This window comes from Carcharodon carcharias, chromosome 11 (genome assembly GCF_017639515.1).
Source record: "Carcharodon carcharias isolate sCarCar2 chromosome 11, sCarCar2.pri, whole genome shotgun sequence".
In the NCBI taxonomy this organism is placed as follows: domain Eukaryota; kingdom Metazoa; phylum Chordata; class Chondrichthyes; order Lamniformes; family Lamnidae; genus Carcharodon; species Carcharodon carcharias.
This window is the reverse complement of record NC_054477.1, coordinates 9476331-9491833: the sequence shown is the minus strand read 5'-3', so window position 1 is coordinate 9491833 and position 15503 is coordinate 9476331. Positions and strand designations below refer to the sequence as shown.

General features: G+C 46.6%; 1 protein-coding gene across 2 annotated transcripts in view; it reads left to right on the top strand.

Annotated features, from left to right (window-relative positions):
• slco2b1 (solute carrier organic anion transporter family, member 2B1) overlaps window positions 1-13547 on the top strand; it is an 87910-nt gene extending 74363 nt beyond the window's left edge. For both annotated transcript variants that reach the window (XM_041198556.1, XM_041198557.1), the window contains exons 13-16: window positions 4680-4840; window positions 6765-6829; window positions 11149-11269; window positions 13320-13547. In XM_041198556.1, coding sequence (XP_041054490.1) covers window positions 4680-4840; window positions 6765-6829; window positions 11149-11269; window positions 13320-13527 — 555 coding nt within the window. In that variant the 3' untranslated portion in view covers window positions 13528-13547. The remainder of the gene's footprint in view (window positions 1-4679; window positions 4841-6764; window positions 6830-11148; window positions 11270-13319) is intronic.
• The last annotated feature ends 1956 nt before the right edge of the window (window positions 13548-15503 follow it).

The following is a 15503-nucleotide window of genomic DNA, read 5'->3' as shown; positions in this document are numbered from 1 at the left end:
GAAGTGTTCTGAGGTTGTAAAGGGCTCTATGTGAATGTAGGTCTTTACACCCATCTAATTGCAGATATCCATGTCAGTTCAAGCGCTGCTCTGAGTTAAATCCACATAGATCAGGAGTTTTCTGGTTTAAAGGGCTGACTGAGACATAATATCTGAGGTTTCTTTCTCAAACAAAACAAGATCCAACAGGTTTAGTGAAAGTATGTAACAAAAAGGTGTGCTGAATAGCCAAACCAGTTCACCCACGCAGTGTTACAACACAGAAGGTATGCTGTTATGTTAACCCATTGTAGTGACTGTGTAGCTTTAAGTCTTATTGTGTTGTATAGTATCACGTGACAGTTTGAATGAATCAGCTCTAAGCGTGAAGCACCTTAGAGTATGAGTTTTTCTGCTAGCCGCGGAGCTTTTTGGAAGCGTGTAACTGTTGCTGCAGCCTGTAAATAAAATTTAATGTTTCTAATGAGGAACCTGTCTGGAAAATCAAATCCATAACAAACTGGCAACGAGGGTAAATCGGGTCTGGCATTACCCCTCACCCAGTGATTGTGAGTATCTTGTTTAAACAGAAGAAAAGAAAGACATACTCATCAGATATGCCACATTTTGGCAGGATGGACCCCATCAAACTATCCACAGAGGATTTGTGTCAATATGTAGAATGCATTGGGTTCTAATTCCAGGCTAACGAAATAATGGGGGAGGAAAAGAGAAGAGCCGTTCTCCTAAGTGTTTGCAGGAGTAAAAACTTATCTGAAGTTTGATGGTCCTGAAGGTGCTCGATTCAAAGACCTTCGGTGAATTGGCAGACCTTGTTAAGGGACACTTTCAACCCAAGCCCTCAGTCACGATTCAGAGGATCAGGTTTAATTTGCGGGATAGAGCCCCGATGGAGATCATTGCTACAGACATGGCGAAATTGAAACAACTGACTGAACACCGATTTTGGGGAGACCCTCAGTGAAATGCTGAGGGATCGTTTGGTCTGCGGCATGCAAGATGATGCCATTCAACGACGGTTATGCGCTGAAGTAAACCTCGATTTTAAAAACGCGTTGGAAATAGCGCTTGTGAAGGAAAGCGGAACACGTCGACCATACAAGGCGCACAAAGCAACGCCGTTACCCAGTTTGGGGGGGAAATGGGCAGCCAGGTGTGGCTCGAAAAAAACTGGGACTCCGCCACAAAGCGGGAGACAGTCCCCGCTGCCAGCACATTTAAAATAAATACAGCTCAGCATCAAATCTGAAAATGAATTGTCACCAATGCGGAAGCAATCATACTCCTGAAACTTGCCATTTTAAAGAGGTGGAGGCTACTTTTGCCATAAAAGAGGGCACACACTGAAGCAAGGTATAGCAAGATTGAGACAGACTCCCAGGCGACAAACTAAACTGATCGATGTACATAATTTGGAAGAACCAGAAACCACCAATTCTGATATTTACTCACTTTTTAATGTAAAAGTAGGGAAGACAGAGCCAATTACTGTTACTCTGCAGGTAAATGGAAAACCCTTTTAATGATGGAAGTGGACACTGGTGCCTCAACCACCGCACTGGGAGAGCACACCTTCAAATATTTAAACAAGGGGACTCAACAATTGAATTTGGAGCAAGCTTCAGCCAAATTGAAAACTTATACAGGTGAAGCTATCTAAGTGAAGGGTATTACCCCTGTACCTGTTTATCATAAACACCAAACAGCACAACTCCCTGTGATAGTAGGAGGAGGCGGAGGACCAAGCCTTCTAGGTCATGATTGGTTGAAGGGAAATTAACCTCGATTGGCCAGTGAGATTTCAAAAGGAAGCAGGAAAAGTTCCTGTGTTGGAAAAGGAGCAAGACAAGGCACTTCAGAAAGAGACTGGAGAGTCAAAGGACCTTAACAGGATGCGAAAGGAGTATGTAGCCATTCAGCAACCTGAAGAAATGAAGACTGTCTTAAACAACGACATGGAAGAACAGCAGAAGAAACTCAAGGAGACTGCTGAATGACAGAATTCAAGTTGAAGCGAGTGAGCTTCGCAAAGGAAAGGGAAACCCGTTGAAAGACTTTCACACACTACAAGGATCACTCAGGTCAAAGTTTGTACCTCTGGAAAATTACGAAGAGAAGCAGAATGAATTTAACGTCAATCTGAACAAACTGAAGAACCAGTTGGCAGAGAAGACGCAGCGATGTTCAAGTTTTCAAGAGGAAGCCCAACAGGTACAAGAAGAAGACAGAAGAGCTGAGGAATCAGCTGAATGAAAGAAGAAGGGTAATAAAAGGAAGTGTCACGGAACTTTCCAAAATTCCAGTGGGTGGTAAAGCTACAGGTGGCTCAACCCCTGAACGGAATCAAGTTGAGATTTCACATGAGAGAATTCTGGCTGACTGTGAAATCAAAATTAAGGTCAAGACTAAACTCTGTGATAGACTGAAGAAGACAAGATGGAAGATGGTTCAGAAAAGACAATGACTGACCCCAACCACCGCCCCCCATCTCCCCCCCCCCCCCCCCCCCCCCCCCGCCCCACACTACTATAGGTTCAACACCTTCAGAGTTACTTATGAAGCGCCACCTTTGAATGAGATTAAGCCTGACACTTCGCAATTTGGAGGGGAAGGTGGAGAAAAGTCAAGGGAATCAAACAGCGACTCATGATTTGCATAATCGTGAATGAGAATTTACTATTGGTGTAGCAGTATACGTACAAAACTTCGGTGGTGGATCAAGTTGGTTACCTGGTGTAATCGTGCCTGTGACCGGACCCTTGTCGTACCATGTAGAAGTGGAGGGCCAGATCACCCGAAAACACATGGATCATTTGAGAAGAAGGGAGCAACCCCCAACAAAATGATGTTCCGCCTGCAACCATTGAAGAACCTGTGGCCTCCGTTGAAATGGTTCAACCAAGGATAGACACCACCAGAGGTTTCTGTCGGAGTAGATAACACCGAACTGCCTGTGCCTGAAGAGGTACCTGATGTTGCTGTGGTTCCAGATAATGTAGATCCTGTAAGAGATTTAAACATCACGGAGCTGCGGATCTTCCACACGGATCAGGAAACCCCCTGAGAGGCTGAACTTATAATTCCATGACCTGTGTATATATTTGTAACGTCATGAAGGCAGATGTTCTTGTAAATGCAAACTATACAAAAAATTTAAAGGGGGAGGAATGTAGTGACCATAGCTTTAAGACTCATTGTGTTGTATAGTATCACATGACAGTATATACGATTCAGCTCTAAACATGGGGAACCTTAGAGTGAGAGTTCTGCTAGTTGTGGAGCTTGATGGAAGCATGTAACTGCTGCTGCAGCCTGTAAATAAAGTTCGATGTTTCTAATGAGAAACCTGTCTGGAAAATCAAGTCCATAACACCCACTATCCTGATTTTGCTTGGGAAGTTAGCAATTAAAAAGGGGTATTCCCAAAACTGTCAACATAGTCCTAAAATTATTGATAAGAATTGCAGTCAGGAGCCACACTGTCAATGAGTACTACCTCTTACAGAACTGGGGGAGGTGGTGGCATAATGTTAATGTCACTGGCCTGGTAATCCAGAATACACTGCTACAATTTACGCAAAAAAGCAGGAACTCAGCTCCAGGGAGAATGTGATGGGAGGGGAACAGAGGGGAGAGGAAGGGGAAATATCGGTTTCTTTGTTAGGTCAAACATACCCAGAGCTGAACTCAGGGCCAGAAGGTGGGTTTAACATTTATTTTTCAGATTTCCTTGTAACCCAGGAGTCCTGGGCCTTTGGGTAAATTCTCTGCCTTTGAACTGGGCATTCTCCCAAACCCATTTCCTGATTCCAGTCGGACCCCTCCCTCAGTCCCCATTGCTGTCTGAATACACCAGGGAACTATAGGCTCCCCAAGGTCCTGGGTAATTCAATGAAGTTCTCTGCTGCTTTCTCCATGGCTACACCTCGACCAATCAAAATTGACCTGCCAACCAATCAGCACCCTTTTGTTTGAAATTTGACATTCTCTTATCTTTCTTTGTCCTGATGAGTGCAAACTGAAAAGTTTTGGGGCGCATGCCTCCCTTTGCTGCGATATTCCAGTTCAATTCTATAACCTCTTCCTCAGGATGTCCCCAAAGAGCTTTACAGCCAATGGCATACTTTTTGAAGTGTAGTTACTGTTGTAATGGAGGAAGCGTGACAGACATTTAAAAAAATATATTCATTCACAGGATGTGGGCCTCGTTGGCTGGGCCAGCATCTATTGCCCATCCCTAACTAGGCAGTGGTGAACTGCCTTCTTGAACAATTGACGCACAGCAAACTTGCACAAACAGCAATGTGATCATGACTGGATATTATGTTGACTGAGGGATCAATATTGGCCAGGAGACAGGGGAGAACTCCCCTGCTCTTCTTCAAAATAGCGCTACGGGATCTTTTACATTCATCCAAGCAAGTAAGTGGGGCCTCAGTTTGACATCTCACTTGAAAGGCAGCAACTGTGACAGTGCAGCATTCCTGGAATGTTGGCTCTGATTTTTGTGCTCAAGCCCTGGCATGGGACTTCAGCCCTGAACCTTGAGACTCAGATGGGGGAGCTACCCACTGAGCCCCGGCTGATACTCACTCAGTGACGCCCGTATCCCGTGAATGAATGTTTTGCCAACCCTTTGAGGATTTAACTTGCTTCTTTTTGTCTTTCTCCCTTGAAAGAATTATACCGACTGCTCCTGTGTTCCTGCTCAAAACCTGGTGAAACCTGGCACCTGTGGCAGTGGATGCTACCAACTCCTCCCGCCATTTATATTCTTCCTAACATTGGCTGCTTTTGTAGCCACCCTCTGTCAGACCCCTTCCTTCATGTTGGTCCTGAGGTAAGATATTTCACACATTGGTCTCTTTTTTCTTTCCAGAGGAGATCTCCCAAACTGGTTGCCCCTTTTAAGGCATGTTCATGTTTGACACCATTTAAAAGTTGGATTTTCCACTCCTAGTTTCCTCTCTGCTGCAGCGTCTTTGTGAGCAGCAGTAGCACTCTTGACTCTGAGTCCGGGGATGCTCAAGAGGCTAGAATTAGAGGAACGCAGAGATCTCCGAGAAACTTCTTTAGCCAGAGAGTGGTGAATCTATGGAATTCATTGCCACAGAAGGCTGCGGAGGCCAGGTCATCGAGTGTATTTAAGACCGAGATAAATAGGTTCTTGATTGGTAAGGGGATCAAAGGTTACGGGGAGAAGGCAGGAGAATGGGGTTGAGAAACTTATGCCATGATTGAATGGCGGAGCAGACTCGATGGGCCAAATGGCCTAATTTCTGCTCCTATGTCTTATGGGTGGAGAAGAATGCAGATAGAGAGGGCTGAGGCCACGGAGGGATTTATTTTCAATTTATTCTTCCATGGGATGTGGGCATCACTGGTAAGGCCAGCTTTTGTTGCCCATTCCTAATTGCCCTTGCACTTTCAGAGGGCAGTAAAAAGTCAACCACAAATGTTGTGGGTTTTGACTCACGCATAGGCCAGACCAGGTAAGAACAGTAGATTTCCTTCCCTAAAGGGTTTTTTTTTTCCCAACCAATGACAGCTTTATATTCCAGATTTATTAATTGAATTTAAATTCCACCAGCTGCTGTGGTGGGATTTGAACCTACGTCCCCCCATTGGATTAGCTTAGGCAGCTGGAGTACTAGTCCAGTGGCATCACCATTATACCATCATCTCCTTGCCCATCTGCCCCGAAGGAACTTGAGAGTGAGGGTGAGAATTTTAAAATCAAGGCATTGCTTAACTGAAATCAATTGAGGTCAGTCGGGGGAGGGATGGGGTGGGGGGGGGGGGGGGGGGGGGGGGGGGGGGGGGGGGGGGGTGGGGGGGTGGTGGTGGGTTGGGTGGGGGGGAGGGGTGGTGCGGTGTAGATGGGTAAATGGGTGTAAGGGCACAGGGAATAGAGTTTTGGATGAGTCCAAGTTTACAGAGGGTACAGGGAGGTCAGCCAGGAGTGTGTTGGAACAGTCAAGTCTAGAGATAATAAAGGCATGGACGAGGGTTTCAGCAGCTGATGAATTGAGGCAGTGGCAGGGTTGGGCGATGTTATGGAGTAGAAATATGCAGCCTTAGGGATGGCACGGGTTGTCCTGTGATCATCTTGGGGTCAAGTATGACACCAAGGTTGCAAACAGCCTGTTTTAATCTCAGATATTTGCCAGGGAGAGAATTGGAATTGACGTTTGGGGAAAGGAGTTTGTGGTGGGGACTGAAGACTGGCTTTGGTCTTCCAAATATTGACTTGGAGGAGATTTCTGCTCACTCATTACTGAATGTCGGGTCAGCAGCCTTGATAATTTAGCAATGGAGGAGTCCGGAGAGGAGGTGGGGGTGAGGTAGGGCTGGATGTCAAAACTCGTGCTGTGTTTTCAGATGACGTTGCCAAGGGGCAGCATGGAGATGAGACATAGGCAGCAGCCAAGGGTGGATCCTCGGGGAACAGCAGAGATAATGGGTGTGCCGAGAGGAGAAGCCATTGACCGTGCTAATATACTGAAAGGCTGAGCTGAGGTAGATGCAATGGGAAGAGATTCGTGTGGAGTTTAAATAGCAGCACAGACTGGTTGGATTAGATGGCTTGCTTCTTTGCCGTATATTCCAAATAATTCTATGAATGAACGAGCCACTGACAGGACAAACCTGTGGGGTTATCCCAGCCTTGAAATTCCTCTTAAAGCTTTCTTATCTGCTATTTTAAGTAAAAAGTTGCATAGTTAACATTTCATTTGCAACTGTTTTGCATTTGTTGACTCCAGGTCAGTGAAGCCTGAAGATAAATCTTTGGCAATAGGGATTCAGTTCTTGCTATTCCGTGTTCTGGGTAAGTACAAGGACAACTATATCTGACTCCCAGATAAAGCTCTTTCCCGACAAACTCACGGACCAGTCCAATTCAATATACATTGCTGAACTCTTCACCCCACATGAATGTGGAGCAATTGATGGTTTTGCTGTAATAATGCTGGTCCATTGACTAAGGTTAATGCTCTGGGGGAAAGGGTTCAAATCCCATCAAGGCAGATGGTGAAGTTTAAATTCAATTGCTAAATCTGGAATGTAATAGTGATGAATCATTGATTGTGTTTTGTAAAAACCCAACTGGTTCACTAATGTCCTCCATAAAATAGACAAGGAGAAGCTGTTCCCACTTGTAAAAAGAATGAGAGGACACAGATTTAAAGTAATTGGCAAAAGTGACAGGAGGAAAAAAGGTTTTTTTGCATGCAACGATTGGCTAGGGTCTGGAATGCGCTGCCTGAGAGTGTGGTGGAGGCAGGTTCAAGTGAAGCAGTCAAAAGGGAATTAGACTGTGATCTGAAAAGGAAGAATGTGCAGGGTTCCAGGGAAAAGGGGCTAATAAATTTGCTCATTTGGAGAGCGGGTACAGACATGATGGACCAAATGGCTGCTTCCTGCATCGTAACAATTCTGTGATTCTGAAGGGAATCTTCCTCCCTTACCCGGTCTGGCTTACATGTGACTCCAAACCCACAGCAATGGGGTTGACTCTTAACTGTTCTCTGAAGTGGCTGAACAAACCACTCAGTTCAAAGGGCAATCAGGGATGGGCAACAAATGCTGGCCTTGCCAGCGATGCCCACGTCGCATGAAAGAATAAAAAAATATGAAAAATACTGGACTTTAAAAAAAGAGAGACACAAGGTAAATCTTGTTCCTCTTCTACCAACCTGGAAGTCACATGATTTTAATAGTAATGGAATCATTAAATAATTCACCTGGGACATTTAACATGGAATCATAATGCACATTTTTACAGAAGTGTAAAGGAAATCTGGAACTCCTTAAGAAGTTAAGCAGTAGGGACAGGAGTAGATCTTTTAGCTCTTTGAGCCCACTCCCCATTACATAAGACCATGGCTGATCTTCTGCCTCAACTCCACCTTCCTCCCGATCTTAATCCCCTGAGATTCCAAAAATCTATCACGGAATCACAGAGTGCAGAAGAGGCCCTTCAGCCCATCGAGCCTGCACCAACATGTGAGAAACACCTGACCTACCTACCTAATCCCATTTACCAGCACTTGGTCCATAGCCTTGAATGTTATGACGGTGCCAAGTGCTCATCCAGGCACTTTTTAAAGGATGTGAGGCAACCCGCCTCCACCACCCTCCCAGGCAGCGCATTCCAGACCGTCACCACCCCCTGGGTAAAAAAGTTTTTCCTCACATCCCCCCTAAACCTCTTGCCCCTCACCTTGAACTTATGTCCCCTCGTGACTGACCCTTCAACTAAGGGGAACAGCTGCTCCCTATCCACCCTGTCCATGCCCCTCATAATCTTGTACACCACCATCAGGTTGCCCCTCAGTCTTCTCTGCTCCAACGAAAACAACCCAGGTCTATCCAACCTCTCTTCGTTATCGATCTCACTCTTGAATGTACTCAGCAACTGAGCACCCACAACTCTCTGGGGTAGAGAGTACCAAAGATTCACAATCTCCTGAGTGAAGAAATTTCTCCCCATCTCATTGTGAAGTGGCTGACCCCTTATCCTCAGACTGTGACCCCCACGTTCTAAACCCTCCAGCCTGAGGATTGGGCCTCTCAACATCTGCCCTAACTTGTTCCACTGAAAGGTTATGGAAGGCCCAACCTATCAAAATTCATTTCTCCACCCGCTGTCCACCCAGTGCAAGCAGAAAACCAAAATTGTAGCCAACACGTGTTTAGGCACAGGGTTTACGGCCCTACTCACCAAGCTGTTAACACTGCCAAACAAGAAAGTCAAGCATGAGCGAATGAGTAAAGCTCGCTCTAATGGACACAACCTAATCTAGACAGAGCAGCGAGAACTTTGACAATCTTCAATGCCTTTTCCTATTCGTGCCTGTCAAGTGTTGAGTTGCTGCCATATTGTTAATAGCATCTTGAAGAAGAAACTCTGTTGAACTCGCTACCACAGGGAACAGTTGAGATGACCAGCGTAGAGATGTTTAAGGGGAATCTCAAGAAGCACATGTGGGAGAAAGGTCTAGAAGGATATCTCAATGGGGTTAGATGAACAGGAAGAGGCTCATGTGGAGCATCAACACCAGCATGGTCCAGCTAGGCCGAATGGCCTGGTTCTGTGCGGTAAGGAAGTTGACATGCTATGTAACCTGCCATTGTCTCCACCTACCTAGAAGGACAAGGGCAGCAGACACATGGGAACATCACCATCTGCAAGTTCCCCTCCAAGCCACTCACCATCCTGACTTGGAAATATATTGCTGTTCCTTCACTGTCGCTGGGTCAAAATCCTGTTACACCCTCCCTAACAGCACTGTGGGTGTACCTACACTACATGGACTGCAGTGGGGATCAAGGAGGCAGCTCACCACTGCCTTCTCAAGGGCAATTAGGGATGGGCAATAAATGCTGGCCCAGCCAGCGAAGCCCATATCCCATGAAAGAATAAAAAGGAAAAATTATGTTTTATAATTCTACTTAATTTAGGAACATAAGACCAGAAAGAGGACAGTCAGGCCATCGAGCCTGCTTCACCATTCAATAAGATCATGGGTGATCTGATTGTGGCCTTAACTCCACTTTCCTGCCTGTGTCCCATAACCCTTGACTCCCTTGTTGATCAAAAATCTATCTAACTCAACCCTGAATATACTCAATGACTCAGCCTCCACTGCTCGCTGGGGGAGAGAATTCCAAAGATTAAGAACCCTCTGCGAGAAGACATTATTCCTCACCTCTGACTTAAATTGGGAGACCCCTTGTCTTTAAACTGTGCCTCCCAGCACCACCACAAGAGGACATATCCTCTCAACATCTAACTTGTGAAGCTCCCTCTGAATCATACATGTTTCAATAAGCACATAAGAAAAGGAGAAGGCCATTCAGCCCCTCAAGCCTGTTCCACATATTAGAAATGGTCCACTCCATTTACCCATCTTTGCTCCACATCCTTTGATAACCTTACCCCAACAAAAATCTATCAATCTCAGTCTTGCACTTTCTAATGGAGCCCAGAGATCAGAGCCTTTTAGGAACGATGTTTCCAGATACCCACTAGCCCTTGTGTGAAGAAATGTTTTCTGATTTCATTCTCAATGGTCTAGCTCTAACTAGGAGATTATATCCCTGATTTCTAAAGTCCTTGTCCACCCGTACCCACTCAGAGCAAACAGTGAGTGGTTCATTCCTCAAACAAGGGAGGTTAAATAATGCCGATATTTTGGAGTTTTGCTTTCTTATCTTTAGGAATCAGGGCAATTTGTACAGAACTTACTCACAGGGAGAAAAATAATGAAAGTGGACTTTGTGACTTGGTATGAAAGTCCAACAAACTCACTCCCTGTATAGGAAGGAGGAAAAATGGGTGGGTAGAGTCAGTGATAGGGGAGAGTATACATGGGGCTGTGGAAGGGGATTAAATGGGTGGGTAGAGTCAGTGATAGGGGAGAGTATACATGGGGCTGTGGAAGGGGATTAAGCGAGTGGGTAGAGTCAGTGAGAGGGGAGAGTGTACATGGGGCTGTGGGAGGGGATTAAATGGGTGGGTAGAGTCAGTGAGAGGGGAGAGTATACATGGGGCTGTGGGAGGGGATTAAATGGGTGGGTAGAGTCAGTGATAGGGGAGAGTGTACATGGGGCTGTGGGAGGGGATTAAATGGATGGGTAGAGTCAGTGATAGCGGGAGAGCGTACATGGGGCTGTGGGAGGGGATTAAATGGGTGGGTAGAGTCAGTGAGAGGGGAGAGTGTACATGGGGTTGTGGGAGGGGATTAAATGGGTGGGTAGAGTCAGTGATAAGGGGAGAGTGTACATGGGACTGTGGGAGGGGATTAAATGGGTGGGTAGAGTCAGTGAGAGGGGAGAGTATACATGGGGTTGTGGGAGGGGATTAAATGGGTGGGTAGAGTCAGTGATAGGGGGAGAGTGTACATGGGACTGTGGGAGGGGATTAAATGGGTGGGTAGAGTCAGTGATAGGGGAGAGTGTACATGGGGCAGTGGAAGGGGATTAAATGGGTGGGTAGAGTCAGTGATAGGGGAGAGTGTACATGGGGTTGTGGGATGTATGTGCTTATAGGACGGTGATAAAAGCTTTATTCTTTTATTGAGAACATTCACAGAGTGTTGTGAATCGCATCTAAGATGCTCATATTTTGATGTTCTTCCCCAGCCTGGTTGCCAGGACCCATCATTTATGGAAGTACAATTGACACCACATGTATCCGATGGGAAGAGAAGTGTAACAAAAAGGCAGCCTGCAGATACTATAACCTGGATCTCTTCCGGATCAGGTATGTTTGTTTCAGTTCATTAGCCCTTCATGTAAAAAATACTCGCTAAGGCTCCTTCAACACCACTTTCCAAATCTGCAGCCAGTACCACCTGGAGGGGTAAGGGCAGTAGACGGACAGGGACATTCACATCTTCAAGTCACTCACCATCCTGATGTGGAAATATATTGCTATTCCTTCACTATCACTGAGTCAAAATCCTGGGACTCCCTGCCTAACAGCACTGTTATTTTTAATTCCTTTCTTTAATGGGTTGTGGGTGTGGATGGCTAGGCTAGCAATTTTATTGTCCATCCCTAATTGCACTTGAGAAGGTTGTGGTGAACCATTGCCTGGAACCGCTGCCGTCTCTGTGGTGTAGGTACACCCACAGTGCTGTTAGGGAGGGAGTTCCAGGATTCTGACCCAGTGACAGTGAAGGAACGGCCGATATATTTCGAAGTCAGGATGGTGAATGACTTGGAGGGGAACTTCCAGATGGTCGTGTTCCCATGTGTCTGCTGCCCTCGTCCTTCTAGGCGGTAGAGGTCACGGTTTTGGGAGGTGCTGTCGAAGGAGCCTTGGTGAGTTGCCTCAGCTGCCATTGTGTGTCGGTGGTGGAGGGAGTGAATGTTTGTGGATGTGGTGCCAATCAAGCGGGGCTGCTTTGGCCTGGATGGTGTCTTGCTTCTTGAGTGTTGTGGGAGCTGCGCTCATCCAGGCAAGTGGGGAGTATTCCATCACACTCCTGACTTGTGCCTTGTAGATGGTAGACAGGATTTGGGGAGTCAGGGGCTGAGTTACTCACTGCAGGATTCCTAGCCTCTGACTTGCTCTTGTAGTCACAGTATTTATATGGTTATGCTCCAGTTCAGTTTCTGGTCAATGGTAACCTCCAGGATGTTGATCACGGGGCATTCAGACATGGTAATTATTTTTTTTAATATTCGCTTACAGGATGTGGGCTAGACCAGCATTTATTGCCTATCCCTAAATGCCCTTGTTCAAAGGGCATTTAAGAGGCATTGCTGTGGGTCTGGAGTCACATGTAGGCCAGACCAGGTAAGGATGGCAGATTTCCTTCCCTAAAGGGTATCACTGAACCAGATAGGTTTTTTACAACAATCATTTCATGGTCATCATTGAACTTATAATTCCAGATTTTTTTTTTTAAATAATTCAATTTAAAGCCAGGGATTTTCGGGAAACTCCAAATCCCATGGCAAGATTTGAACCCTGGTCCCCAGAGCATTACTCTGCTTCTCTGGATTACTAATCCAGCAACAACACCACAACATTGCCTCTCCCTAATGCCATTGAACATCAAAGGGCGATGGTTAGATTCTCTCTTGTTGGAGATGGTCATTGCCTGGCACTTGTGTGGCTCGAATGTTACTTGCCATTTATCGGCTCAACCCCAGATATTGTCCAGGTCTTGCTGCATTTGGACACGGATTGCTTCAGTATCTGAGGAGTCGCGAATGGTGCTGAACGTTATGCAATCATGTGGGTGTACCTGCACCGCACTGGCTGCAGTGGTTCAAGGAGGCAGCTCACCACCACCTTCTCGAAGGCAATTAGGGATGGGCAATAAATGCTGGTCCAGCCAGCGACACCCACATCCCATGAATGAATAAAAAATAATACCAGCTGTGGATCTTTAGAGGCTGATTAGGGGAGATGCGGGTTCCTGTCCATCACTCCCCCGCTTAGGCACCAGGGTGACTTACAATATTTCTGTTCATTATGGGCACAGCAATAGTAAAGATATGCAAATAATGATATATGTCACTGTTCATTACTTGCAACACTGGACTCCAGGTTGTCTGTACGTTGCTGGTGTTCAGTGCCCCCATGATATGGTGGAATACTCGGCCTCATGTCTCAGAGTCAAACAGAGAGGGAGAAAGAGGAGGAACCAAAAAGAAAGATAAAAGAGCAGAAAAGATAAAATGAATTAATTGTCAAAAAGATTTTTCATTTGTGTGCAAGATCCCGGGTTAATCAGTTAGCGTTTTATAAAATTATGAATTATTAATTATTCTGCTTTGTGTCTCCTATTTTCACTCAGGTACATTGGGATGCAGATGCTGTTTCAGTGTGGAGCGTTTCTATTGTTCCTGATGGCCTACTATTTCCTAGTGAAAGACAGTTTGAAGAGGGAGCGACAGACTGGGGTGAAAACCAAGACTCCGATAGACCCCGAGGTTGGGGAAGAGAGAAATAAACTGATGAGCAAAGGCAATGGAATCAAATCCCAGCCCGAATTGAAAGTGTGAGAGGTTATCGATGGGGAAGTTGTGGGGGGGGGGTGGGTGAGGGGGGGGTGGTGGTGGTGTGTGGGGATGGTGGGGGGAGGGGAGGTGGGTGGAATGTGTATGTACCTAAAGTCTGACCACAACACAGGGGCAGGGGACAGGTGATGCTGTGCCTGTGATGGCAGCCTTTGGAAAACCTGCCTGTTTCCAATCGGTTTTCATTCCTGTGTACAGAGCTGTTTCTCTGGGGAAGGCTCCCCGATCTCCTTGGACATTTTCTTGCCCCGCCACTCCCACCACCACCACACCCACCCCGCCCCCTCTCTTTTGTGAACGTGGCCCTCGTGAAGGGGCGTACCAGTCTGTAAAAGGAGCTTTCCCTTTTACCATTAGACACTGTGAGATGTGAGTGAATCCCCTGACGCTCCTAGGGTCCCAGGAGACGGGGACCTCCTCCTGTATGTGCCCGGTTAGCGTGCTAAGTTTCTCTTGCTTGCTCATTCTCTGCTCCTTCGACCTCCGAGTGGATTTCAGATGGGATGGGGCAATGGAATAGAATTCACATCAGGCTAAAAGACTCGTGACCATGGGTCAAAAAGCCTATATGGCAATCCGCACTGTCGAGTGAATGAAAATTCATCACCATCAGGCGACATTTCTCCCATTTATCTTCATGGCAATGTTAGTAGTGCCTTTCAGCCAATTAAGGCCCCCCCCCCACCCCAGACGATGTCACACCCAGGTTGAGCGGCACTTCCAGGTCAGTATTGTTGGTGATGGCGTGTCACTCAGGGGGTCCCAGTTGCCGTGGCAACACGCAGGTTTCTGGTGTAGGGTTGTTAACGGCGGCTGGACGTACCCCACACCCCACGGAAGTGACATCATGTCACGTGAGCGGACGTGGGGACGCTTGCAATTTTTTTTTGCCCTTTTAGCAACGGAGCGTCCAGCCCAAGCCTCTTTTTATTCAAATAAAACCTGCTGCTTTGCAACTCCAACATTGGTTTTACCGTCTTGCACTTTCCACTCGGAGGCGAAGTGGCCACGTCCAATCAGCAGCGAGCTGGACTGTTGAAATGTCCCATTAGGGCATTGGGTGGTTGACACCACCAGGTGCTGAGGTTTATCAGCCACATGTCCCCCCCACCCCCCGCCCACATGCGCACTCACAGTGTCAGCTACCCGCATTGAAGACAGTGCATACCAAACAAACACAAGAGAGGAAAAAACTCCACCATTGACAAAGTTCAGTCTGTGCACCCGATCCCTTCACCACTGGTGCCGTGGTTTAAAATCTCCCAGAATGCTTTCTTTGGGCACCGGGAGATTGATGCCAATTCCAGGCCATTCCAGGAGGGGTGGCAACCCTATTCCACAGCCATGGATAGTGATAATAGAGGCTCCAACGTTCTTTCCATTGCGTAGCTGACCATGAATCTCCCCGAGTCTTACCACCTGCCATTGGCACGTGTTGGAAGGATTTGCGGGTTGATACTCAATCGTTTTGGCCGCAGGAGGAACGCACCATCCTTGGCCGTCAAGTTCCAAGGTGGGACTCGAGCCCAGAACTTCTGGATCAGAGGGAGGGCCACTGCTCACTGCACCACAGGGCCTCCTCAGTATTGTTGATAGCTTAATTCTCTCCCACAAAATTCCAACTTCTGGGAGCTCCGTGGCTTCCATGTTGCTGTTTTTAAGGGTCAGTGAGATCTTTGTAAGGATCTCCCATGATCACAAGAATCCTGGGTGAGCATTCTCCAGTAACACTTCCCTGCCTTGGTTGACTAACAGTACAAGTTTCGTGTGCATGAGTTCAAATCTTCCCCCACAGCAGCTCGAAAATTTAAATTCAGTTAAATAAAAAAACACTAGCACCTGCAATGGTGACCTTTTAAAAAAAATTGATTCACAGGATGTGAGCAGCATTTATTGCCCATCCCTAATTACCCTTGAGAAGGTGGTGGTGAGCTGCCTTCTTGAACCGCTGCAGTCCCTGT